The sequence below is a fragment of the Papaver somniferum genome, chromosome 1, assembly GCF_003573695.1.
Source record: "Papaver somniferum cultivar HN1 chromosome 1, ASM357369v1, whole genome shotgun sequence".
NCBI classification, from domain to species: domain Eukaryota; kingdom Viridiplantae; phylum Streptophyta; class Magnoliopsida; order Ranunculales; family Papaveraceae; genus Papaver; species Papaver somniferum.
Genome location: NC_039358.1, coordinates 14,659,727 through 14,686,301, shown reverse-complemented (window position 1 = coordinate 14,686,301; position 26,575 = coordinate 14,659,727). Strand labels below are relative to the sequence as shown.

At 36.1% G+C, this 26,575-nt stretch overlaps 4 protein-coding genes and 2 long non-coding RNA genes across 7 annotated transcripts; 2 read left to right on the top strand and 4 right to left on the bottom strand.

Annotated features, from left to right (window-relative positions):
* Positions 1-2,822: 2,822 nt before the first annotated feature.
* On the top strand, positions 2,823-3,344 carry LOC113351704. The gene has a single exon (XM_026595667.1). It carries the CDS (start codon positions 2,823-2,825, stop codon positions 3,342-3,344), a length of 522 nt encoding a protein of 173 aa, XP_026451452.1.
* A 4,802-nt stretch (positions 3,345-8,146) lies between these two features.
* LOC113326218 lies at positions 8,147-9,299 on the bottom strand. The gene is made up of 2 exons (XR_003348350.1): positions 8,829-9,299; positions 8,147-8,443 (listed from the first exon to the last, which is right to left on the bottom strand). It is a non-coding gene; the product is annotated as an uncharacterized LOC113326218 (long non-coding RNA).
* Positions 9,300-9,370: 71 nt separating this feature from the next.
* On the bottom strand, positions 9,371-10,930 carry LOC113279672 (1-aminocyclopropane-1-carboxylate oxidase homolog 1-like). The gene is made up of 3 exons (XM_026528347.1): positions 10,250-10,930; positions 9,854-10,178; positions 9,371-9,738 (listed from the first exon to the last, which is right to left on the bottom strand). Exons 1-3 carry the CDS (start codon positions 10,819-10,821, stop codon positions 9,484-9,486), a joined length of 1,152 nt encoding a protein of 383 aa, XP_026384132.1. The 5' UTR covers positions 10,822-10,930; the 3' UTR covers positions 9,371-9,483.
* Positions 10,931-11,099: 169 nt separating this feature from the next.
* LOC113279661 (pentatricopeptide repeat-containing protein At3g29230-like) lies at positions 11,100-13,756 on the bottom strand. 2 transcript variants are annotated; one of them, XM_026528342.1, is made up of 2 exons: positions 12,002-13,756; positions 11,100-11,572 (listed from the first exon to the last, which is right to left on the bottom strand). In XM_026528342.1, the coding sequence occupies exon 1, from the start codon at positions 13,633-13,635 to the stop codon at positions 12,115-12,117; it is 1,521 nt and encodes a 506-aa protein (XP_026384127.1). In that variant the 5' UTR covers positions 13,636-13,756; the 3' UTR covers positions 11,100-11,572; positions 12,002-12,114. The 2 variants fall into 2 exon arrangements, with proteins under 2 accessions (XP_026384127.1, XP_026384122.1); XM_026528337.1 differs by lacking the exon at positions 11,100-11,572 and adding an exon at positions 11,638-11,911.
* A 1,350-nt stretch (positions 13,757-15,106) lies between these two features.
* On the top strand, positions 15,107-16,184 carry LOC113326214. Its single transcript, XR_003348349.1, has 3 exons — positions 15,107-15,371; positions 15,763-15,817; positions 15,925-16,184. It is a non-coding gene; the product is annotated as an uncharacterized LOC113326214 (long non-coding RNA).
* Positions 16,185-25,400: 9,216 nt separating this feature from the next.
* LOC113351578 lies at positions 25,401-26,291 on the bottom strand. The gene has a single exon (XM_026595551.1). It carries the CDS (start codon positions 26,289-26,291, stop codon positions 25,401-25,403), a length of 891 nt encoding a protein of 296 aa, XP_026451336.1.
* Between the last annotated feature and the right edge of the window lie 284 nt (positions 26,292-26,575).

Sequence of the window (26,575 nt, the reverse complement as noted above, 5' to 3'; positions counted from 1 at the left end):
CATTAAGGAAACAAGAAGAACACAGAAGATGGAGATGTTGGCACCACTAGAACCACACAAATGGGGGAGGATGAGGCAGCCTCTGGGGTCGTAACTACATCCAAGGGTTCGAAGAAACATTGGGTAATTGTAGCTGACGGCAGAGCATCGTCGACAGACAATCTTATAGCTGACGACAGAGTAAGTTCGACAGACAAACTCCAAGATCAGATAACACAAAACAAAAACAAGGGCCCTTTGGTAGAAGAAGACCAAGTCCATCTTGGCACGGTACAATAGCTTTCTGAAGCCCATCTTGAGCAAGGTGGTTCAATTTATTTCGATAGAGCTCAACTCCCTTTCTCTGATTTTAGTTCATATGGTGCTGATAATTCTTTTTTCGCAAATAAAGAACATACAGAATTATAGGGGGATGTTTTTAGGGATTGCAATGAACAGATGATGCTAGTTGCTAGGGTAGAAAACCAAGATCAATTCCATGAACCCCTAGATGTTATCCCTCTTGCTCAGAGACACCCTAATTTCTCAAATGACGATGATTTTTGGGCATCAGCTGCCGAGGAAGAAGAAGAAGAAGAAAATGAAGTTTTTTTCGAAATAGAAGCCCCAAAAGGTGAACAATCTTCAAATGAAAAATCCTTAAGAAAACAATTTCAGCTTATAGAGGGAGATGCAAATTTCAAACGGGAAAAGGAGCAACTTTGCAGGGCTTTTAAGGTTGTTGGAGGTCTTATGGGGGTACCGGTCAAGGGCAAAGAAGATGTAATTCATGATAGTATTATGAATGCTCTTAATGAAGCGTTTCTCAATGAAAATTCAACTAATTTCACTAGAAAATAGAAGGATTTTGTGGGAGGAGGAATATCAGATGAGTCTTTAGAAGGAGTTCAATTGCTTTTACAGGACAAAGAAGGAGATTCTGAAGTGAGTGACGAAGAGGAAGATTTTGGCTCCCAAGACGAGAGTTATGGCGAAGTCGAAATTGTTTGAACTCCTAGAGCTTCCAGGGAGAAATCCCGTTTGTCTAGTCTGCTAAATTATCTTACTCCATCGGGATCCATGGAGGAACGGAGGGAGAAAGCTAAGGGAAGTCGTTTGAAATGACGAACAAAATTATTTCTTGGAATCTAAGGGGTTTAGGTGATGTGAATAAGAGAATTATTGTTAACTCAGTCCTCTCAAAATGGAATGCTGACATAGTGTTGCTTCAAGAAACAAAATTGGAAGATATAACAGAAATGATAAGGAAGGAAATCTGGAACAAGCAAAGCGCAAAATTTTGCTTCAAACCATCTGAAGGCACTAAAGGAGGGATATGTATTATGTGGGATGAAGATAAATTTGATATGGTGGACAGTTTACATGGTATTTTCTCTCTCTCGTGTATGTTTAGATGTACTGCAAACAATTTTGAGTTCTTTGTATCTTTTGTTTACGCTCCTAATGATCGAAAAGAAAGGTGTATTCTTTGGAGGGAGCTAGGAGAAGTGTTGGGAATTTGGGATATTCCGGGGTGTCTTGGTGGCGACTGGAATGTAATATCAACTCTCGAAGAAAAGAATAGACAGGGAACTCTATCTCGTGATATGCGGAATTTCAACTAGTTCATGTCAGATTTTAACCTTGTTGATTTACCGTTATGTGGGGAAAAGTACACTTGGTCTAATTTTCAGGACCCTCCTACTTGCACTCGGATCGATATATTCTTGATGAACTCAAAGTGGGACGACTACTTCCCAGGTACTACTCAAATTGCAAAGCCGAGGCCTGTGTCAAATCATATTCCTCTCTTATTATCTACTGAAATGGGCGACAGTGGTCCAAGGCCGAAAAAGTTCGAGCTAATGTGGCTGGAGGATGAAGAACTTCCAAATTTGATGAAGGAATGGTGGGAAAATCTTAATTTTAGGGTTATCCAGGGTTCATATTTTGCAATAAACTAATGGCTATTAAATATCTTTTGAACACTTGGAACAAAGAAAGTTTTGGGAGGGTGGATCAGGTTATGCAAGAGTTGTTAGTAAAAATTAAAAACTTGGATGAAAGGGACGCGGAGGGTACAACAACAGCAGAGGATAGGATTTTGAGAGTAAATTTGAAGTCTGATTATTGTGGGTGGGCTTTACTGGAAGATAAAAGAAAGAAGCAAAAAGCTAAAGATCATTGGCTTCAAGATGGAGACAAAAATTCAAGTTATTTTCATAAATTTGCAAATGGAAGAAGAAGACTAAATAACATAGGGTGCTTAAAAGTGGATGGTGAGTTAACAGAGGACAAGCGGAGAATATCACATCACTTGAAACATTTCTATGAGGAGTTGTACAAGGAAGAAGATCGTAGTAGACCTTTCATGGAGGAATTGCAGTTCACTACTCTCGATATGGAGGATTGTCGAAGTCTAGAACGTCCAATCACCGAAGAAGACGTCAAGATGGCTATCAACGAAATGGGTAAGAACGGAGCCCCGGGACCAGATGGCTTTCCTGTAGAGTTCTATGTTCACTTCTGGGATATCATCAAGGTGGACTACAGATTTTTGACAGTATTCTGATGGCAAATGAGTGCATTGATTCAAGGTGAAAGTCTAAGAATCCAGGGTGGGTCTTCAAGCTAGATGTTGAGAAAGCTTACGATAAGGTGAGCTAGGATTTTTTGGACAAGGTGATGCAAAGAATGGGTTTTGGGATAAAGTGAAGAAGATGGATTCAGACTTGTGTATCAACTCCGCGTTTTTCAATTTTATTGAATGGGAGTCCAGGAAACATGTTCAAATGCTCTAGAGGGTTGCGTCAAGGCGACCCTTTGTCACCTTTACTATGGTCATGGAGGCTTTCAGCAAAATGATCTTCAAACTGGAAGGAAATTGTTTATATGAGGGTTTTCGCGTTCGCCACAATGGAACTCAAGTGTCTCACTTACTATTTGCGGATGATACCCTAGTATTTTCATCGGATTCTGTTCAACAAATTCACTACATTAGTGCCTCCCTTATTTGCTTTCGTCTGTGCTCGGGTTTAAGTATCAATGCTGCCAAGAGCACTGCTGTTGGAATGGGCGAAACTCATTGTCAACAGCCTGTAGTTTCGAGTTTAGGGTGCACTATCACAGATTTCCCTATACCTTACTTGGGAATGCCAGTCGGGGCCTCATACAGATGTAGAAGAATTTGGGATGCTGTCATTGAAAACTTTGAGGCAAGACTTCAAGGGTGGATGGGCAGATGCTTGACATACGGAGGAAGATTAATATTAATCAAATTTGTTCTTAGTGCAATTGCAATCTTCATGATGACGGTTTACTCAATGCCAAAATTTGTGGCGAAAAGACTAAACGGTATTATGTGAAACTTCCTGTGGAAAGGAACTTTAGAAGCTAAGAAGTACCCCTTTGTGGCTTGGAGAAAGGTGTGCACCGACAAAGACAAGGGAGGGCTTGGTATTAGAGACTTAATCACCATGAATGACTCTCTGTTATGTAAGTGGTTATGGAGATATTCTGTGGAGCAAAGAGCGCTTTGGAGAATCCTAATATATGAGAAGTATGGTGCTGCTGTTTTGGGGTGGGATACCAAGATCCCAAAGACTTCCTATGGAAATAGCATTTGGCGGGGTGTGTGCAACAGGATGTCAAAGTTCAAACAGGGGATCATCTACAAAGTGGACAAAGGAAATAGAACCCTTTTTTTGCAAGACCATTGGATGGGTGAGGGGACCTTTCAAGCTACTTTTCCAAATCTATACAGGGTCTCTAGGAAAAAAACAACACCTAGTGAGCCAATTTTACTCCATAGATACAAATGGGCTAATTGGAACCTAGACTTGAGGAGGAGGCTGACAGACAATGAGATTATAGAAGCGTCAGCTCTTACAAATCAGCTTCATTCTTTCACTCCCACTTTGGAAGAGGACGCAAGGCATTGGAAATGGACGAAAGAAGGTATCTTCACGGTAAGCTCTTAGTACTCGGCTTTAGTCAACCATGATTATTCTTTTGATTTCCCTTCTACATTTGTGTGGACTAATAATGTACCACCTAAAGTGTGTTTCTTCACATGGCAGGTACATCATAATTCCATCTTAACTCAAGACAATCTAGCTAAAAGGGGAAGAACTTTGGTTAATCGCTGTTGTATGTGTAAAATAGATTTAGAGTCCATAGACCACTTGTTCATTCACTACAAGGTTGCGTCTGAGATATGGAATAGATTGTTCAATGACTTTGGAGTTAGTTGGGTACAGTGTGAAGATATAAAGGACCTTTACAAGGGTTTTAGCAAGAAAATCTTTTCTGATAATGGTAACTACATATGGGAAGTTCTGTCGTTTGCAGTTTGCTGGACCTTGTGGAAAGAGCGAAATCAACGTATGTTCTGTGAAGGGGCTAGGGAGGACGGGGTGCATAGTATTATCTTAAACATAAAGCAATCATTTTGTATTGGTCTCACTACTCTCATAGTCTTAAGAATGTTAGATTCGAAGAATTAGTCTTCAAATGGGAAGAATTAGTTAGGAGATAATTTCTTCCTGAGACATTGTTTTCAACTGTTATCTATAAAACAGTTATGGGTTTGTAATTCTTTCATTCTTTTCTCCTATATACTCCCTCTGTTCTTTTTTAATAGGCCAGTTTTGTTTTTAGCGAAATTTAAGCAAATTAAGAGAACTAATCATTGAAAGTGGTCCTCATGACACTTGTCAATAAAAGAAGTGAAGTGAAATGGTCCCCATGACACTTGTTAGCAAAAGAAGTAAAGTGAAGTGGTCCACATGACACTTGTCATCAAAAGAAGTTAAGAGAAAAGTGGTCCCAAAAAATTAAAATAACATTAGACTTTCCCAATTAGGAAACTGGCCTATTTTTTTGAAACTTTTATTTATATAAACTGGCCTATTAAAAAAGAACGGAGGGAGTATAAAATTATATTGTTTTGTTGATCAAAAAACAAAAATCTTCATAATAATCATCTTCCTCTTCATCATCATCATCAGCTTCTTCAGCAACATCATCTACAAATATTGACCTCATTTGTTTCCTACTCGAACCACCCTTACTTTTACCACCACCACGACCACCATTACTTGCTCTGCGTCTGCCGTGAATGTTATACTCTTATTTTTCTGAAAATTCATCATCATCGCGATTCAGAACAATGGTGTTGTCTCTCGCCATTCTCATACGCTCTGCAACTTCTAAGAAAGATTTTTGTAGCAGTAAAATTGTTTGCAAGGAATTGAAGCGTCTGGGGTGGTATATTTATAGTTGTTGGTGGTTTCTATCTTCAGAATTCCCCGAGTCGGTGTATGAATTGGAAACCGATTTAAAATGGGTTTCCATATTCAAATCAGACACAATACATTAAATTGGAATGTAAAAATTTTGCTGATCCATTTTCATTTTTTTGTTCTCCTCTTTCAAACCCAAAACCCCCTCATCGTTTCTACAATCTTCCAATTTTCTTCGTTGAACCTCCAATTCCTTGCAATTTTTCATCTTCAAATCTTCAACTTTATAAAATCCTCAATCTCCTTACCCTTTCTCCATTTTGGTACATTACTCTTCTTCTCCACCAGATTCCCAACCAAAAAAAAGAAGGTCTCCATTGTTGTTCTTCATTAAGTTCGGAAACTAGAGTCTGAGTTAAATTATTTACTTGCGCAGCTGGGACTAACAAAGCCTTCTTCTTCATCACTTTGACAACTCTAGCATCCTATATCTGTTACAACTTAGAAGATGACCAAGATAATTTTAGGGTTTCGAATTTTGGGGAATCGAAATGGAGTAAGATCAGAATTTCTGAGTTTGAAATTGTTTTGTGATTGAATAGTGTGAAATCGTGAATATGTGAAAACTGAACGGGCTATTATCGTAGTTTCAGAACTTCCTGACTCTGAGTTGATTTTATTGACCGATTTAACCATCAAACTTTACTACAATAGAACTGTAAAATCTTAGTTGTAGATAGTAATTTTCTATGGTCATTTGTAGATGCGCATGTTGGCCCAGGGGAACAAATTTAAGGTATTGATATCAACTCTTTTTTCCTTTTTTGTTTTGCCCAGTGGAGATTTACCCCCAAAACCAGGTGGATAATTGTTAAAGAGATCCCTAAATTCAATCTTTTTCACGGCAATAATTGATTACTCCATGTAGAGAAATTAATTTTGGCACACCATCCTGTCATCTTCTCTTATCCTAGCCCATTTTATCTTTCATTCCCCCTTTTCCAGATCTAAACCCAAAAACGAATTATCCTGCGTCTCTATTTTACAAGCCGAAGGCCACAAATTTTATTTTGCTTTAGGCCACCAAAATCCGAGGACCGGGCCTGGATCCAATTTATGATATTTTGGGTTTAATATCCAATTGAAGATGATCAGGTCAAATATTAGCAATAAGTGAGTCAAGTTGCATGACATTAATTTATGAGAGCAACTTCATCTAAATTTTTTATTTTGTAAAACTTTCAATGGAGATCAAAGATGAACAGAAAGGTGGAGAGATGTTCTTTTTTAGCTATTGTTGCTGAGGACGAAGAGCCAGAAAGTATTCGCGTGAAAGTTAAAGCTTTACATATGACGTGGACTTCCATGCGTACAACCACGTCAGCAAGTGCAGTGAGTAGTGTGCTGTTTAGAGTGGGAATAGCATTTCTATTTTATTTGGACCGCTATCTCTGGCTGACTCGGCTGGGGATTCTGTCTTTTACTGTTTTCTGGCAGGAGTCCTACCAGAAGGTTAAAGACCTAAAAGCATATATGGAAACTTATTTGCTGCTGCATCAGGGTTAGGTGCGGTAGAGAGTTAATTTTCTGAAAGCAACATTAAACTTCCTGCACTACTTGGAAAGTGTAAACCTCACTTTCTCTCCTTTTTTTCCATTTTAGAAGTTTGATGTTGGTCAAGCCAAACTTCCTCTTTGTCTCTAAATGTAACACTGGAGTTTGACGTATAACAAACAGTAAAACAGAGAGTCTGCAGAGTAAGTCTGAAATTCAGCTACCTACACTACAATTAATAATAATGCAACTTAAACTTAACTATTTAAGGTGTACAACTTGGTAGTACTTGTAGCTCCTGCAACAAGGAAGAAATTAAGGAAAAGAAGAGAGCTTAGTTAGGAGACACATCTGGTTGAGAGACTGAGTTCTTTTTTCCTTTGAATAATTTCAGATCGATCTTCTGTTAGCAGGGTACTTGGAAGGATATTCATATATGGATCTGTCGTCAGATAATGTTGCTTTGGTCATTTTTCTCTCCATCATCTTGTATGCGTTTGCTGGATTCCTCCTTGGTATTTTATTCTTGATACTCATTAAATGTATGTGCTGCATCTTTGAAAGAATTATGAAGATTACGGAGAAAAAGCCAGACCAAAGCAGCAGTGACCATGCAGGACATACTGTGGTGCAGGTGGATGTGGAGATGGTGGGGAGGAGTTTGGAAGTATGATGCTTTAATTAAGAAATTGACCATTAACGGAAGAGAAATACAACTAGTACAAGTAAAATAATTTAGAGTCATGCTGATCTTAAGTGTGTGTTTGATAGAGAGATACGATCAAAGTATTAGGAGTGCCGGGTATCTGCTGGTTAAGGTTAAGATTATAATTATGTACATGGTATATGAGTTATTAATTCCAAGGATGAATGTTAAAAGGAGTTGTTAAATTTATAGGAAGACTTTATTGTTTAATTAATCAAGCTTTCTTCTGTTTGATTTGCAAATGTTCTCATATTTGACTTTAGGTGACATAAAAGTGCCCAGAGTTGCGTTTGGGTCACCATGAAATTTTAATTAGAGTTTGGGTCACGAGGCCGTTGTTGACCGTCTTGACCGTTAATGAAATAACTTCTACTATAATTAATTTTCATTTATGAAACGTTGTTAGTTAATATTGAGCACATGAGTAGCACGTGAGACTAAAACAATCCGATGGTCAAGAATAGATAGAATCTAACAGTCTGGATTATTTGTCAGTTACCAGACCTTTGGACCCAACCTCGAAGCCCCGTAAACACCAAATTAAGCCATTTTTCAGGCAATAACTTCACACCTGCAGGCGGTTTCAAAGCTCACAATTTGGGAAAAATCAACATATCTCCATATGGATAAAATGAAGAAAAAAGGCACGCTAGAAACTGAAATAACTTACATTTATAAACCTATTTATGCACATCTGCAACTTACATTCATACAACCATACAAGTGAATTTCTCTATTTTTATTGCAAGGATGTGTCATATATGCAATGAGAGTGTGAAGATGATGCAAGTTACCAACCAGCAAATTATGTTCACTACAGCCAATTATGCCGACTTACTACACTCTCTGGCATCTTTCAATTAACAGCAAGTGAACCAATTGAAAATATGTCAATAACTCTTTCACCGATAACTCCTTGTGCGGCAATCTCAACATCCACCTCCTCAGATGATTTGTCCACCTTTAATCAAATATGTGCATGACAAAAGCATAAATTGAAGGAACCGGAAGTCATAATAAATTGGAATCAAGTTCAGCTAATTTAATTATAAAAGGAAAGAGGACCTCAACAATAAAAACAACCTCAAATTTTGATCAACCCTAGAACAAACATTAAAATTACATGAACAAAGCAAAATTTTGACTGTTAAACCTTTTAAGTCTCAATCTCATGCTAATACATCCACCACAAACCATCCAAAACACAAATTATAAGTTTCTATAGTGAAAACCCGAAAATTTATGAACCCAAAAGTCCAAATTATATTGATAACCTCTAATTTCTATAAATCCTAATATGCATGTTGCAAAACGAAGATAATTTATAGTGAGTTTCATGCACTAACCGTTTTTGACGAACCATAGTTTCTCGATTTAACCTTCATCTTCAGCTGTGATGGAGAATAAAACCATCGTGTAGTTTCTTCAATTTCCCTTCTTTTTCTTCCACTATGGCTAACCAAAACAACCATAAATCCAAATAAAACTAAGGGCGATTCAATTGTGGATCATCTCTCTCAGCATTTCTTTCTCGCGTCTGCAACTTCGTTGTTTCAATTGGGGTAAGACGACGACTTTAATTGAGTGGTGGTGGAAAAACTAGATCTATTTACTTCCTTAGACACATAACACCAAATCTTTAAGAAATCCCAACCATACACCAATTTAACGGAAAGTAATATGGCAGGGTTAGTAAATAATTCGAAGTTTAATAGATATTTGGTCATTTCAGAATTTAACAAACTTTCCTAACAGTCAAGACGGTCAACAATGGTTTCGTGACCCAAACTCTAATTAAAATTTCATGGTGACCCGAACGTAACTCTGGTCACTTTTATTTGACCAAAATATCCCAAAAAAAAAAAAAAAAAAAAAAAAAAAAAACTGACTATGAACTGAGCATAATGATTTTCCAATACCTGTGCAACCACTAATATTTTATCGAAATGAAATTAAAATTGCAGGTTATTAATACATATAGTTTATTCATTAAGATGTTGTTCAAATCTTGAATACATCTAGGGCAGATTTTCCGTCAAGCCCTTTTGCTTGAAAGTGTGTAATATACTCGTGTATTGTTGTTTCTCTATATTTAGGACGATCAGATTCCGACAACAACTCCTTGATCGGTCCATACTTCCTTGATGATTGTTCAAGACGGGTACCATGAAAAAAGCACGCAACTGATACTCGAGGATTCTCAAGGTTTGCTAGGACTCGGTGCTCCACACTCTTAAGACGATCATTGGATAAAAGCTGCATCAGGAAACATGAAAACATTAAAATAAATATATAGAGATTGTGGTTGCAGGATATAAGCTGCATTCTGCATTTCTTAATAACAATCAATGGCCTAGAATAAATCACTTGCCTGTAAAAGATCACCGATGTTCACGATAAGAGCACCAGGTACCGGAGGGACATCAACCCATTGATTTTGATGAAGTACTTGAAGACCACTAATGTGGTTATCTTGTAGCAGTATAGTGAGAAAACTTGAATCAGCGTGTTTGGCTGTGCCAATAGTGAGTTCTGGTTGAGGGCACTCTGGATAGTAGTGACAGAGAAGAGCCCAACCTTTGGCACAATCGATGTCCATAAGATGGTTAGGCTTCAATCCCAGACCCTCCGAGATCAACTCGAACAACTCCAATCCTAATTTCTCTACGTGACCCGAGTACTCCATCAAAGTATCCCTAAGAGATGAACATCTTTATAATTTTTCTACCACAGGTTACAAAATTCAAAATTTTCTGCAATAATTTACCTTAGAATCGTCGGAATTTCTTCTGGTTTTGGGGGCGTGGGAGCCATGGAGCAGTAGTAAGTGTCCCTCCAGTTAGCAGATGGTGCTTGGTAAAGATCAAAATTACTTACATAACCACAATTCACCTTAAGATTACGTGAATAATAGGCTGCTCTAACTTCAGCAGGTTGTTCATGAAACAAGCGCACTTTTTCAAGCATTCCATCAGTAAGATTTTTGGGAACACCATGGTTCACTACTTGAAAGAAACCAAAGTTCTCACATGAGTTTATGACTTGATCAATGATTAATTTTCGCTGATGAGCATCCCGTTTCTTAATGTCTCCAAGGTCTATAACTGGGATGCTAAATTCTTTTGCCGATTCCGTGTTGGAATCCAAATTCTTCTTGATGTCATCATCAACCGTTGGTGGGGAAATGAAAATCCTTGGGACCTCTTTGATTCCTGCATCAACTAATCCTCTTACCCCGGCTTTGGTTTCATCGAACGCCTTCAATTCCTTCATTCGATCATAGTTGTTCGATTCAGATTGAGTCGAAATACCATGATTATTACCATTTGAGGCCACCATTTTTCGGGTTTTCTCTGTTATCTTGGGTATAAGTTTGGAGATAAAATCAATGGTATGAAGAACGAAGAGTGCTGCTTCTGTTACTTACATGCTCCATCCATATAAAGAAGTGATGGCACCACACTCATAGTGGAGCGGAGAAATGAAAGGTAGTACGTCCTTTTCTTAGTTCATATCAACCACTAGAATTAGTGGGAATTAATAACCAGTTTCTAGAAGGAAATTAAATGACACCATACATGGATGTGGTATCGTGTGTTCCATAATTAACACTTGTGTGTGTACGTGGCCAGTATATGTCCGGATCAATCTGTTTTAGTTTTACATCCCAAGGCTTAACTTTCCCAACGAGATGTCCAAATGAAAAGACCCATGAAACAATAAATAGCAGACCCTCGAGGGTACGAAGTACTGCCTGTTCCGAGTGAAGATACTTAACTTGGAAAACCAGCAATGTGCATTTCTGAAAGATAGGACATGGATTTGAGCAGCAATTGTGAACTCCACGCATACAATAGACGTGCATTAGATCAGCTAGACACAAATTCTAGGCGTATGGATTGAAGAAGGTACACATACAATTACCAACTGTTGTTGACAAATGGGTAAATGGTCGGTGAGGATTGGGATGAAATTGTGGCTAAGAAGAAGTAATCGTGTCATACGCAATTATCATGTGTGATGCTTTCTTATGTTCTTCTTCTTCGAGAAGAGAAGAACCGCTCGACTGTCTTTACTCCTCTTACACATTCTGTTAAGAACCACGGAACTGTCAGATAATGTGTTGTACCCTACCACAAGATAATGAATCACCCATTCATCAAAGTTTTGTCTGGGCATCAATAATGTCGAAAGAGTCGATTTCTCTCCAGACGCAAAACGATGGGATATCCTAGCCCATCAAGTTTTGCTTCAGAGTTTAGTCACCGGAATCACCACATTATAATAAATAAACAGTTTAACAAAAGGGAAAATGGAAGTGGAAAAAGAAGACTTCAAGACATTAATAGAAAAGCTGTAGAGTGACTGTATCAGCTCAAATGTTTTCGGAAGTTCCCATATATTGTACGCCAGCAAGCAACAAAATCAACTGAATTGTGATGCAATGATAAAGAAGCAGGTTAATAATCAGTTATCATGGCACCAAAATCGTTTAGAGTTTCAGAGGTTTGGAACTTACCTTAAGACAAGTCAGAATCAAGTGGTGGCTGTTAAAATCATCGAACCCTTCGAAATATCTAGCCATCTCCTTTCACTTTATTTTAAAACTTCATATTTAAGAAAGTGTGTGCTTTAAAATACATAGTACTCCTCAAGTTTGTCAAGTTTTGAACTGTATGTCGGTAATTTTAACAGCTCTACCAGTTGATTCGAAACCCTGTAAATCTCATCTCTTTTTGGGTGCTTCTCATCTAACGAGTAGAACCCGTTAAGACTACCATTCACTTCTATTAAGCTGCATCCAGTAGGTTTCCGAACCCCTGTGTCTTTCATTGCAACTTTTAACCTTGAAACATCTTCCCATCTGTTCATATCCTTGCATATATTCGCAAGCATGACGTAATTTGCAGGGTTTTTTGGCTCAAGCTTGATAAGCTGTTCAAGACAATACTCTGCAAGTTCAATATTCTTGTAAGTTCTACATGCACCAAGTAAAGCACTCCATATAACAGCATCTGCTTGCATAGGAATCGCTTTTATGTAAGCAAAAGCTTCTTCAAGATACCCTGCTCTTGCTAGAAGATCGACGATGCACCCATGGTGCTCAATTTCTGGCGTGATAGAGTAATCCTTAATCATCAAATTTAGCAAGGAAAACCCTTCATCGATCAGGCCCATATGAGTGCAAGCGCATAAAACACCAACAAAGGTTATCTTGTCTGGCTTCACATTGGCATTTATCATCTGATCAAACATTGTTAAAGCATCAGTTCCACGCCCATGCATAGCCAACCCACTAATCAATGAATTCCAAGTAATCAGGTCTTTTGAGTTCATTCCATTGAAAACATCAAGTGCATCTTCTATGCTTCCACATCTTGAATACATGTCGATCAATCCATTCCCCACATAAACATTCTGTTTATACCCATTACTCTCCGCATAAACATGAACTGATTTCCCCATATCCAGAGCTCCTAATCTCGAACAGGCCGTCAAAACACTAACAAGTGTTGCATCATTAGGTGGAATATCCGAAGATTCCTTTAGCATCCTATCAAAAGCATCCAAAACCTTGGAAAACTGACTTTTACGCGCATATCCACCGATTAACCCATTCCATGAGAACACATTTTTCTCAGGCATTTCGTTAAAGAACCTCTCACCTTTCTCGAATTCGTCATTATTGAAATACCCAATCAATAGAGTATTGTATGCCATTATATCTGGATTCGGCATCTCATCAAATAACTGCTTTGCTGTACACATGTCTCCCTTGCCAATATAACCAGAAACCATGGTGTTCCAAATAATTACATCACGATCTGGTGTTAAATCAAAGAGGGCACGTGCATTTTCAATGTCACCGGATAAAATGTAGCCAGATATCATCGTAGTCCAAGCTACAATATTTCTTTCAGGCATTGCATCAAACATAATACGTGCTGATTTTACTTGTCCAAGAGTTGAATACAAATCTATCATTGAAATGCTAATAAATGGGTTATCTTGAAACCCAGCTTTAATCACAAAGCAATGAACTTTCTTACTTTCAACCAAATCCCCAAGCTTCTTACAAGATTTGATCACAAATGGGAAAGTAAAGCAATTCGGTTTAATATCTCTCTTCTTCATCTGATTAAAAACAAGCATTGTTTCCTTGTAGAATTCATTTTCTGAGTACCCTTTAAGTATAGAGTTACATAGGAAAACATTTCGTTCAGTAATTTGATCGAACACTCGACGTGCATACCAAACGACCTTAAACTCTACACAAGCTGCAACCAATTTTGGTGCAATGTATTCATTTCTCTGAAACCCATTGACAATTATTTGGGTTTGAATCAATTTGAGGTGTTTTAGGTTTCTACATTTCCGCAACTGTGAAATAAATTTCTCTTCTAAGAGTCTGTAGGGTGATTTCAAGGTTATTATGTTTGGAAGAATCTTTGCAGACTTTTTTTAAACACTGGTTGGCTGTAACCAAATCACCGTGGACTGTTAGCAGTGTGAGAGAAATCTGTTAAGTTTTATCTGGATAAAGGCTGGTGGGGACTGAGTTGCCAAAGTTCTTTTAGAATAGCCACAAGTTATTTTCCTTTTTGTTGACAGCCCCATGGTCAAACCCTGATGTTCTACTCCTTCCGTTACTAAAAAACAAAAAAAATCTCGGTATTTTTGTGAAGGCTATTATTAGGGCGTCACAATTTAATAGAGGGGCTTTATTTGGATTATTCATGTCCAAAAAAGTGATTATGGGATATCCTAATACAAATACAAAATATCTATATTATCCTTTAAGTAAAATAAAAACATAATTTTTTCTATTCTAACTCAAAGAAAAAAACTGCCCATCTTCCTTTCTTCTTTCTCTTCTTCTCTTCAACCTAATTATTTTAGATTCTAAAAGCCCAGACTTTCTTTTTCTCTTTTTTGTGTTTTTAGTAGGTTAAATTGGCTGAAATCAAGAAAAAGTTAATTTCCTAACCGTATACTTGTTTTCTGGAACTGTTACGGTTAGGAAACTAGAAAACTCATGACCGTATTGGATTTGCGTCCAGATTCGACGCACATGAAACTTAGCCGTAAAAATCTCAATATTAGAATATTTTTCTGAGATTTTCAAATTAACTTTACGTTTGGTTTTGATTTTAAATAAATCAACCGTAACTCATTTACAGTCGGTTTCGACAAAGACCCAAATCGAACCGTAAATTTCCTTCCACACTTATTAACATCCAGCCATCCTTTCGTGTGAATATGAAACTGAACTAGCCTCTATAGAATCCGTTACAGTCCTCAAATTCCTTCGGCACTTATTGAATTCAAGTGATAATATCAAATTACAAAATGCAACAAAAGTAAAGTTAATCACCTCAACTGCATTCAAGATGGGATTAAGCAAAGTAGGAAGTCAGTGATGGGATTTAAAATTTTTATAGACCAAACAGTTTTGGAGTTTTGATTGTGATACTTTCAATCATTCTTGGGTAGATTAATTAAATACCCCTATAGATACAACCCTTCAAAAATACCCTTCCACACAATATATATACACCCCCATCTCCCAGAAGCTAGAATTTTCGAAATATTAGATTATAAAATTACCCTTACACAACTTCACTGTTGTAGACGTGTTCATTTTTCTGGCCGCTCATTCTGTTTCTTCTCTTCTTTCTATCTCACCACATCGAAGAAATTGAATCAAAAAATTGATCCAAAAAAACTGAATCAAATTCATCAAGCTATCACTTGTTAAAACTGATCATTAGAAGTTTGAGAAGACCAAAATTAACCGAGAAACATCAAAAACGAAGCAAATAATTCGGGTTCATAAAATCAAACTATGGTGATATTAAAGAAGTTGAAAAAAATTGATTTTAAACAAGGTAAACACATATTTACTAATAATTTTGTTTCATATTAGATTATGCATGTTTGATTTTGATTTCTTAGAGTTCGATGTTGAAATCAATCCTTCATTTATGAAAATGAAAAGAAGATGCATGTTTAATTTATAATCGTTTCCTGTTAGATTAAAACTTGATTTCGTATCTAATTTATTAGATTCACCGATTTTGTTTTTTGTTGTGAAATCGATTTTATTTTTTTGATACTGTTAATAATTTTAGATCAATTCCATGTTAATTTTGTTACTTTTTACTGTTGAATGTGTTTGAAATAAAAATGAACTGCGTTGCTGGGAAAAAATATATCTGGAAACTGTTCATAATTAGTATATCATCAAGAAAATGTATTAATATTAGTATTAACTTTCAGGCATGTACTGCTATAGCAATTTAATGAAGAGGAGGGTCGGAGATAATGGACATAGGTGAGTAAATTTATGAATGAGTATCAAATAAAAAATGCATTTTGTGAATGGAAATTACATTCTCTCTTTGATTTGGAATGCTAAATACATTTCTTGTTTGAAAACAGATTAAGAAGAATAGATGAGGACACCAACAAGACCAAGTAATTTCCCAGAACGGTTATATTCAGAAAATGCATTTCGTGACCGACTTGGTCTGGAACATGTTAAATGATTGACATGTTATTACTATTTTCTAGCATGAGTGGGTGAATTTATGATTCAAATGTTGATATTTGAAAGGTTTGTTATAGCCCATGGGGATACCTTACGGTACAAATAGAACCATGTAAAATAAATTATCTTTTTTAGTGTCAATAGCAAAGATGACTGCATATTAACATATTCGGAATCTAGAACCTCGTTGTTACCCTATTATAGTGTTAACAATCCAAGTTGATACTACAAAACTGGTGTCAACAACCAAAGTTGACCCATAACTGGAATTCACAGTCTTGTTGTTACTGTCAACAATGGAAGTTGATCCAATGAACTTGTGTCAACAATGAAAGTTGACCCAATAAACTTGTATCAAAAATGAAAGTTGATCCCATACCAATGAACTTGTGTCAACAACGAAAGTTGATCCAATAAAACGAAAGTTGATCCGTCAACAACAGAAGTTGATCCAATGAACTTGTGTCAACAACGAAAGTTGACCCAATAAACTTCTGTCAACAACGAAAGTTGATCCGTCAACAATAGAAGTTGATCCAATGAACTTGTGTCAACAACGAAAGTTGATCCCATATACTTGTATCAACAACGAAAATTAACAGAAACAAAAGTAAGATATACTCAAACCTGGAGCCTAATAATTGACATATAATCAAAAACACAAAAGACATTCATACACAAACTTACAATAAAATAAAGGCATTTTAGATAAATGTACATCATTAAATCATAGCAAGTCAGAAAAAATATCTGATAAAAAAAATGTAAACAACAAATAAATGTATCCTAAAAAGGATGCAACGGGTTTTCCAAAAGAAACATCTCAAACTTGTAAACATAAGAAGCTTCAAATAAACATTCTAAGCAAGGAGTTTGACATCTGCCACTTCTTTCGGAATGTTGGTGCATGATATAATGGTCGTTGCACGACCATCATTAATGTTTAACTTCAAATTCTTAAAAACCAGCACCAACTCGCACCATCTTCACAAAGAAGAAGTTCAAATGCGACTAGATATTTGTACCAAAATTAAAAAGAAAAAATATGAAACAAATCATCCAAAAACATATGTCGATTCCAAATTATGTTGTCCAGATTAAAGTATCAACAAAGATCAAAAAAGTGGTGTCAACAACCGAAGTTGACCGCACAACGGGAAAATCCAGAACCTTGTTGTTACCATATTGTGGCGTCAACAACGAAAGTTGATCCCATAAACTGGCATCAACAACGAAAAGTTGTCACAAACAAAGGTAGTCTATTACTTATAAAATGAGAAACTTCAAAAGACATATAATCATACGCGGAGCTAAAACCTTGTTGGCTATGTATTATGGCATTAACATACTTGATTAATCAGTTAAAAACTGAATGTTGGATGTGTTCAAGAATTAATATCATTCTAAATGAACTATAATGAATAGATTGATAAGTAACGTGCAGCCTTTATCTATCTCCGCAAAATTACAATACCCCTAGAATGTTGCTGCGAAGCTAATCTAACTAGAATACACGGACACTCTCCCCAACCAACCAATTCAAAGGAAATAAAACTAATCTAAGATAATATAACTAAAACTGATGAAAAAAAATTCATTGGCCTACATAAACTCACCGAATAGTAGTTAATTAAGGAGATATACCTAGGAGATGGTCGAGTAATCTTCCGTTGTTTAAAACAAATTAAAGCTAAATATCCAACAACCACTAGTTGCAAATGGAGATGGGCCCGACCAGAAAAAATTCAAGTTGATACAAAATTGATTAGTTTCTAACTTTATAAATTTCATTGGCTCCTTAGTGTTTATTGTAATCATGAAGCTATATTTTGGTAAATTAATGCGAGTGAATTACCAACTTCATAAGTTACAGTCTCAATGATAGTCAACACATCAGATTGTGTCTAACAAATCGGACACTAATAAATAGTAACCAAAGAAATGTGAGGAAACTAACCTTATCAGGAACGCAAGGCGAACATGCTTTTCGATCTTATGCCCACAATAGAGATGGCAAACAAGCTGAAACACGTGGATTAACCCGTACCCGGCCCGTGAAAACCCGAGCCCGGCTTGGCTTGGTCCTAAACAAGCCGAGCGCGGGTTGGAGAAATAGCGGCTTGTGAGAAAACGGGTTTACCCGTCCCGGCCCGTAAACCCGCGGGTTAAACCGTCAACCCGTGTTGTCCTATTAATTTCTACCGTACGATTATTACATTTAATCATGTTCGTTCATTTATGGTATAAATCTCAAAAAAAAACCTAAAAGATTTCATTTTGTTTTATTCCTTCTCCACTCTGCTCTCTGCGCCTTCGTAGCACCACCTCCATCTTCTTTTTTCTTTCTTCTCTGCGTATGTTCTTCTTTGCATGTGTAAATTAAAACTTAAAAATAATGGATTTAATCTCAAGTAACTGATGTGAGGATTTGCTTCTTCACTTTTCTTTTTCTTTCTGTTTCTGGGTGGAGTTTTAGTCGGCTAAGGGTTCTGAGTTGGATATTGGAAGTGCAAGTGAGTGATTAAGGGTGGATTTTAAAAGTAGAACATGAAGAAGAACATTATCATACTAATAGTTAAGGTTTATTTCAATGAAGTACTGGAATTGAAAAATCCAGAAGAAATTAGGGCTTCAATTGAATTTGGGGTTTTATGAAATTGAGAAGAGAATTGAGTTAATGATAGAAGAAGAATACTAGGGTTTTGATTCAATTTAAGTTATTGGGTTAAGATGTATTGAATTCCTAAAATAACTTTTGTTCTTTTTTGTTCATTCAATCAAAAATACAGAGAGGTAAAGCCTTTTTTTCTCCCCTTGTATATATAATGTTTGGAACATCATGTTCTTATAGATGTTGGTTTTGTTTGTATACTCTTGGGATTATAGTTACTAAAATCGAACCTCTGTTCTTTCTCTCCAAATCTTATGTTGTTGTTATCTTCCATTGGGTGTTGTTGGTGGGAGCTGCTAAGAGAGTAGGAGAAGGAATAATGGGCTTTGGTATCATTGATTGCTGCTTCCTGAAGTGTAGCTGATGTTGCTGTTGATGTAGTTAACTGAAATGAGTTTTCGTCTGATTTTAGTTTGAATAGCAGCATGGGAATTTGAGGAAGATGAAATTGGAAACTGAGCAGTGATGATGGGGAGTTTGAAAACGGAATTGTGGGATTATAAGAATCAAAAATCAGTTTTGAGTTGTGTTTACGATTTTATCCTTGTAAATTGCGAGTTGGTGTTTACGATTTTTATCCTTGTAAATTGTAATTTGTCACAAATTAGCTTAATTAAGTTTTAATTAAACAAGCCGGGCTAACCCGTGAACCCGCAAGCTTTACCCGTTACGGGCGCGGGTTGAAGAAATGACCACCCGTGAAGAATATCAACCCGCAGGTTTTGGCCCGTGTAAACCCGTACCTGTGTAACCCGTAACAAGCCAACCCCGGCCCGCCCGTTTTCCAGCTCTAGCCCACAACGTTGTTGAATGGTCTCTAAACCTGTATTTCCACTCACCTGGTACTCCACTGGCTCCATCACCATTATCTCCACACTCTCAAAACTTTCACCGTCTTCTACATCACTAACTCTTGTATCACTGCCATGATCAAATCCCACCTCCTTCCCCAAACATCCACTGCCACAACAGACACCAATACAAGTGCTGCGACATCCACCGTCAATAACACCGTCGCCTGAAATGGTAAGAACGTGGAATAATTTGCATGTTTCAGAAATAAATCTCAATTGAAAATCGAAACAAACAAGGAAATCAAGTCGAATCAACACCAAAAATCAAAACTAAAATCAAATTTAATGTGGAGTTTAATCAGATCTGATAAAATTAGGCCACTACTTACAATGACAGTAAGAGAAAGAACTTATCTTTTAATTTGATTATGATGATTGTATAATCAGATCCCCTTATTGATGACGATTTTAATCGTCTCTTCCCAATAAATACATACAAGTCTTTACGAACAAACATCGTTATCATCCATACTAGGTTCTTCGAGATGGATCAAGTTGAAATCGAAATAAAATATAATGTTTTCGACGCGCAACAAATCAAAGTTCTGAGGTTTTCGATTGGTTTTTGAATCTGTAGGCAACGACAAAAGGTGGTGGTGATTGTTGCCGTCAGGGGAGCAGGTGAAAGTAAGAGACCAAAGTTAAACTGGAAGAGTAAATATGAAAAGAAGAGAAAACATTAGTGTACCCAAATGAGCTTATGGATGGAGAGGGTATATTTATTGTATGACAATGGTATTTATGAAGCCCATCAAAACAAGGGCTATTTTTTTTAATTCCCACGTCATTCTTTCTCTCTGTTAGGGGAAGAGACCTAAAACTAGTGATGAGGAGAGAGGAAAGGAGGAATAGTACGAGCAAAGAAGAAGTAGTAGCAAGAACTGATCATAGAAAGTAGAGATGGTGCTTCCGAAAGTGGCCAACGGTCTATTATTTTTTCTCTTTCAGAATTGTTACTAATGGCGGTGGATCTCAAATTAGGTGTTTAGGGAGGATAAATAAATATTTAATCAGGTGTTAGGGATAAGGATAATGGATGGTGTTCAAGAATTTTAGAAATCTAGCCATATATATTATGAAATCTAGCCGCATATATTCTGAAAACATTCTAAATTGACATAATGAATTACGGTTGGATCCGAGATACCAATAACCCAACTGTAACTTGTTTATGGTTCGGGTTTCCCAATTTTCTCAGTTACGGTTAGAAGTTCATCACCATCTAACCGTAAATTACTCTTACGGTTGGTTATGAAGGGAAAATCTGACCATAAATCGGTCTAAAAAGCAAACTAGAAAAGTGATAAATTGGTTTCATTCATTTTGGTTGAGTAAATCAAAATCTAGGTATTGAAAGAAATATCCAATTCTTTTCTTTTTTTTCTTCTCTCTGGTTTTTCTTCCCATAAAAAGAAATTACTCCCAAAATTCACCAAGTATATAACAAGCATTAATTTAATCATTAGCTAATCAAATAAAATTAATATTAACTAGATAAGGGTTGTTAGTCATTATAAAATTATTTTATATAAGGGGTTTTCGAAATTATTTATGGATGACCCATATTTTTCTTATTAGGTGAAGCCCCTCTACTGGAATGTGACGCCCCAATAATAGCCTTCATTTTTATTTCCGTATCAAAAAAAAAAATTAATAGGAAAGAAGATACATTAACAACTTAAATTAAACTAGATTTACACATAAGAGGAGTATTTCATGAGATCTCAAAACTCGTGAGCGGAGACTCGATCCGCTGACCTCCTATTTGAGAGTCAGGCTCCTGGCCAACTGGGCTAACCCCTGAGGAGTATTTCATGAGTCTGTATCAAAATGATAGGCTAATATTCGTAAATGAAAATTCAAGTACCGTAACTTTGCTATTTTACGTACACAAAGGATCATATCTCGTTTTTTATAAATTTGGAGACACTCCTCTCTCATGTTTGTTTTTCTTTAAATATAAGAGGACCAGCTTTATCATAAGGATAAACACTTCGTGTGATTGTCTATGGATACGAGAACGAGTCAATACGACAATAAGATAACTTGCGTGATTGACTATGGATACAAGATCTAGACAATACAACAACGAAGTATGATTACTTGATAATAGGTTCGGACTTAGTCAAACACAATAGCATTGCTATCAAGTAATTAGGATTTAACGTTTGTGTATTTTACTTCTAATTATAATAAAAACTATTATAATTGCGGAAATAGAAAAGTAAAAGACACAGCAAGATTTTGTTAACGAGGAAACCACAAACGCAGAAAAACTCTGGGACCTTGCCCAGAATTGAATACTCTCAGAATTAAGCTATTATACAAAATCTAAACCAACTTCGTATAGTTGAGACCAAGCAACTAAACTTATAGTTCACCTAGTTCACTCAGTATCTCTGCGTCTCCAACTTGTAATAAGTCACGCACTTGGAACAATTCCTTTGGTTTGTAGTAAAGGAACAACAAATCTGTTCGGTAATAACTCTTTTCAAATATCGTGATATGAGTTTGAAAAAAGGCTCTTCCATTTATCCCAATAAACTCCTTTGTCAGGTTCTTAGATCTATCTATTCGACTCTTAGATCTATTTATTCAACAACTGCCAAAGTAATTGTCTAAATTATGCAATCAATACTATTAATCACAAAGAAATGTATTGATGCCGATCTACTCAACTAATCAATCAAGATTGTCACAAAGATAAACCGATTATAGTTGGATCCACAAACGATCAAGTTTTGTGCACACCAAAGATTATGAACTCAAATAAGAAATCTTATTTGTCTTCAAATCTTCTTAGATCTTCGATAAACACCTGCACACAAACAAATTGAATCTCTTGTAATCAATCACATATAGAACAGAGTCAGTTAACGATGGATTATCACCTTTTTTTTTCTAAATCATATAATTTTATTACTAAAAATTTTCCAAAACAGAAACTAGCCAAGACATTCCAAGGCTTAGTTTGATTACACTCAAAACAAAAAAGAAATACAAAACATCTTTGAACTTTCATTAGAATCTAAAGTATGTAGTATTAATATCTTCCATATTTCCTATAAAGCTTGGTTTAGTTTAGTCTCATATCTCACTATTTCACCTCTGCTCAAAGTAGCCTCTTTTTTTGCAATCTTATCAGCTGAAAAATTTGCTTCTCTGTAAGCATGTCTGAAAGATACACTTCTCAGCTGTGACATTACTTTTTTCCATCTATTAAGAATCATCCAAGGAATTGCTTTACCGTTAAAAGCCTTCAAAACAGCCTGAGAATCTAAACTGAAAACTACATTCAAGAAAGATTTAGATATTTCCCATTCACCTGCCATTACTAAATCCATCATCTCTGCTACAAAATTTGTAGCAATACCCAGGCCACCAACCATTGCTCCCACACATTAATTGTTATTATTTCTTCCAATAAATCCAAAACCTGCCACCCTAGGATTAACTTTTGTTGCACCATCACAACAAAATAGTATTTGATCTCTTTCTGGCAGACTGAAATGAATCTCCTTAATTCTTGTAGTTTTGGTTTTTATCCCCTTCATCCCAAAATAAAAAATGATATTCAAATCATAATTGCAGTTATACATCATCCCCTGAATTCTAAAATTACATATTCTAGTAAACCACAGTATTTTCTGCTTAACATTCTCTATACTTGGAGTTTCATTTTCATACAATTTTCTATTTCTAGTCAACCATATTTCTACCATCAGAGTGTAAGCAGCAATATACCAGATTTCTTTTATCACAGGACTTTTAGATTGCACCCATTGAAAGACTTCATCAAAATTTGAAGGATTTAAGAAATTAAAAATACCTCCCAGCCAGTGCCAAATCTTCTTACTAAAAGAGCATTCCCAGAGCAGATGTGTAAGTGTATCCTGTCCATTACAGCATATGTAACATTTGGAGACAGTAGAAAATCCTTTTTTCCTTACATTGTCTTCTATTGCTACTGCACCTCTCACCATTTTCCACATATTACAAGCCAAATTTGGATGTATACAAGATCTCCAAATTTTTGTTGCACATGCACATTTAGGGAATTTTGTTCTTAAGTCTTGCACTGCATTTGCAACAGAGAAATCCCCTGTTAAACTTGTTTCCCAAATTTTTGTATCATCTCCATTTCCAATACATGGCAGTTCATTTTCAGTGAAATAAGCATGCATCTCCACTGGTATTTTACATTCACCATTTGTAATTAGTTCACTCACTTTCATATCCTTATGTTGCAGCATAAAGTCATCTTGTGAGTGTATATCACATAATGCTTGTGTCTTCACCCATTTATCTTTCCACACATATATCATTTTCCCATTACCCACAATCCATCTAGTTGCTTCTTCAAAATCATTTATCACCCACTTCAAACCAGGCCAAATTGAAGATTTTTTATAATTTGTAATCCACTCCCCTTTCCTGTTCTTATACTTCTCTTTCATGTATCTAGTCTATTCCTCATCCTCTGTTTCAATTCTCCATAGTAGCTTCAGCAAAAGAGCTTTATTGATAATTTCCAACCTTCTTATCCCAAGACCTCCTTTCTCCTTTGGAGAACACACTTCATCCCACTTGATTGTAATGAATTTTTTTAAATGTTGGGTCACCTGACCATAAGAAATTCCTTATTATCCTTTACACTCCTTGAGAACTTCACTAGGCCATCTGTATACAGACATATTATAAATTGGGATACTACGCAATACACTTTTCACTAGAGTAAGTCTTTCAGAGAAAGCTAGGATTCTCCCCATCCAACTAGCTAGTAATTTTTGTAGCATTTCCATAATACCCCAAACTTGGTTTTTCTTTACTTTTCCTGGTTTCATAATTACTCCCAAATATTTATCTGGGAATTCAGATAATTCTATTTGTAAAAAGCTAGCAATTTCTCTTCTTCTACTTTCTGTGACACCTCCAACAAAACATTTGCTCTTGCTTTTATTCACCACTTGCCCTGATGCTTGCTGGTGCTACAGTAATATTTGTATTAAATGTTCCAGTGACTTTTTTTGTCCATTACAGAAGACAAAAATGTCATCTGCAAAGAGCAAATGGGATGGTTGACAACTATTTCTATTTACCATTGATTTAATAGCACCCTCCTGGACCATTTTAGTAATGTTTCTACTCCGCACTTCCTCAGCAATTACAAAAAGTATTGGAGATAAGGGATCTCCTTGTCTAAGTCCATTACCCACTTCAAAGAATCCACAAGGTCCTCCATTCACCAAAACTGAGATTTTAGCAGACATGAAAATTTTGTGTAACTAATGAATGGTGCTTTCTGAAAAACCAAATTGTCCCATTGTCTCAAAGAGAAACTTCCAACTTATAGAGTCATAGGCTTGAGTTATATCCAACTTAAAACCCACATTTCCACCTCTTCTTTTTATCTCCAATTCATTTATAAGCTCAGAAGCTAGAAGTATTTTTTTCATGAATCCCTCTCCCTTTAATGAAATCTCCTTGTTGTTTAGATACCACTTTTTCCACTACACCCTACATTCTTGTAGTTATAATTCTAGTGATTTTCTTGAAACAAAAATTTGCAAGACCAATTGGTCTAAAAAGATCAGGTCTTCTTGCACCCTGTATCTTTGGTAACAAAAACAGGAAGTTTGAGTTCATTCCTCTAGGTATGAATTTACAGTTCCAGCAATATTGTATTGCATTCACTAAATCTTGATAAATAATATCCCAGGCATGTTTATAAAAGCTACCAGGAAATCCATCTGGCCCAGGTGAGCTATTTTCATTCATATTAAAGACAAAATTCTTGATTTCCATTGCTGATGGAGTAGCATCTAATATTTTATTATCCTCCTCAGTAATCACTCACTGGATGTGCTTCAAATTTCTTCTGAAAATGAGATACCAAAACATCAGCTATCTGTTTTTGTTCTGTAATAACATTTCCACTACTATCCTCCAGCTCAACTATATTGTTATGAGTTTTTCTAATCTTCATTGTAGCATAGAAAAAAGCAGTAATAGCTCCACCATCTTGTACCCATTGTACTCTAGCTTTATCTCTCATTAATTCATTATACTGTTGAGCAACCAATTCATGTTTCCCTCTAGCTGTGACAAGATTGTTTAGCAGAGTGATATTCTCAGGTTGAGCATCAGATAATAAAGAAGCAGTCATTACTTCCTCTTCAGTTTGTTTGATTTTAACTCTTAAGTCACCAAACACTTCCCAATTCCAAATTTTAACACAATTTTTAAATCTTTTTAACTTAGATATAAAAACAAATGATGGATTACCTTCACATTCTTCTTCCCAAGACTCCTTTATTAACTGTAGAAATTCAGGATGTGTAGTCCATACATTTTGATATATGAAAGGTACATTTGCTGGTTTTGGAATGGCAGTTGTACTTCCCAGAATTGGACCATGATCAGATACTCCTCTTGCTCCCACCCTATAGATCCAACCTTCATATACCTCTAACCATTTTAGATTGAAAAAAGCTTTATCTAAATCACATAGAATTCTTTTCTTCCCCACTTTATTATTACACCATGAAAATTCAATGCCAGTTCTATTTGCTTGTATAAGTTCACAAGATTCCAAATAATTTCTAAAATCTGTCATTGCTTGCTTTATGGGACTTCTACCTTCAACTTTCTCATCACAACTTAAGACAACATTAAGTCTCCAAGAACTAGCCAGGGATAATTTAGTAAAATGATTCTTTTTAATTCTTCCCATAAATATTTTCTATCAGTTGCAAGACATGCTGCATGAATTCCAGTGACTAAAACCTCTCCCACTTTCACAGTAATTGCCAGTTTTATAGTTGAAATAACAGAAGGATGAAGTAAGGATGACTGCCAAAATAACCAAATATTACCCTTGCAAGTAGGTGTAGAGTTATGAATCAACATTCTCAAGCTCTTAATATTACTACCATTAGCTCTTATTTCTGGTTCAACTACCCAAAGTAAAGAAGGATTAAATTGATTCACTAAATTATATAGTTTATGTTTGGCTCG

What these genes read in the sequence shown, in the direction of transcription:
- LOC113351704 (XM_026595667.1), top strand. Translation starts at nt 2,823, where the DNA reads ATGGAGGCTTTCAGCAAAATGATCTTCAAACTGGAAGGAAATTGTTTA.
- LOC113279672 (XM_026528347.1), bottom strand. Translation starts at nt 10,821, where the DNA reads ATGGTGGCCTCAAATGGTAATAATCATGGTATTTCGACTCAATCTGAA. An exon ending in GAAATTCCGACGATTCTAAG is followed by an intron (nt 10,179 to 10,249) that starts GTAAATTATTGC and finishes TTCATCTCTTAG; the next exon opens with GGATACTTTGATGGAGTACT. An exon ending in ACATCGGTGATCTTTTACAG is followed by an intron (nt 9,739 to 9,853) that starts GCAAGTGATTTA and finishes TTCCTGATGCAG; the next exon opens with CTTTTATCCAATGATCGTCT.
- LOC113279661 (XM_026528342.1), bottom strand. Translation starts at nt 13,635, where the DNA reads ATGCTTGTTTTTAATCAGATGAAGAAGAGAGATATTAAACCGAATTGC.
- LOC113351578 (XM_026595551.1), bottom strand. Translation starts at nt 26,291, where the DNA reads ATGGGAAGAATTAAAAAGAATCATTTTACTAAATTATCCCTGGCTAGT.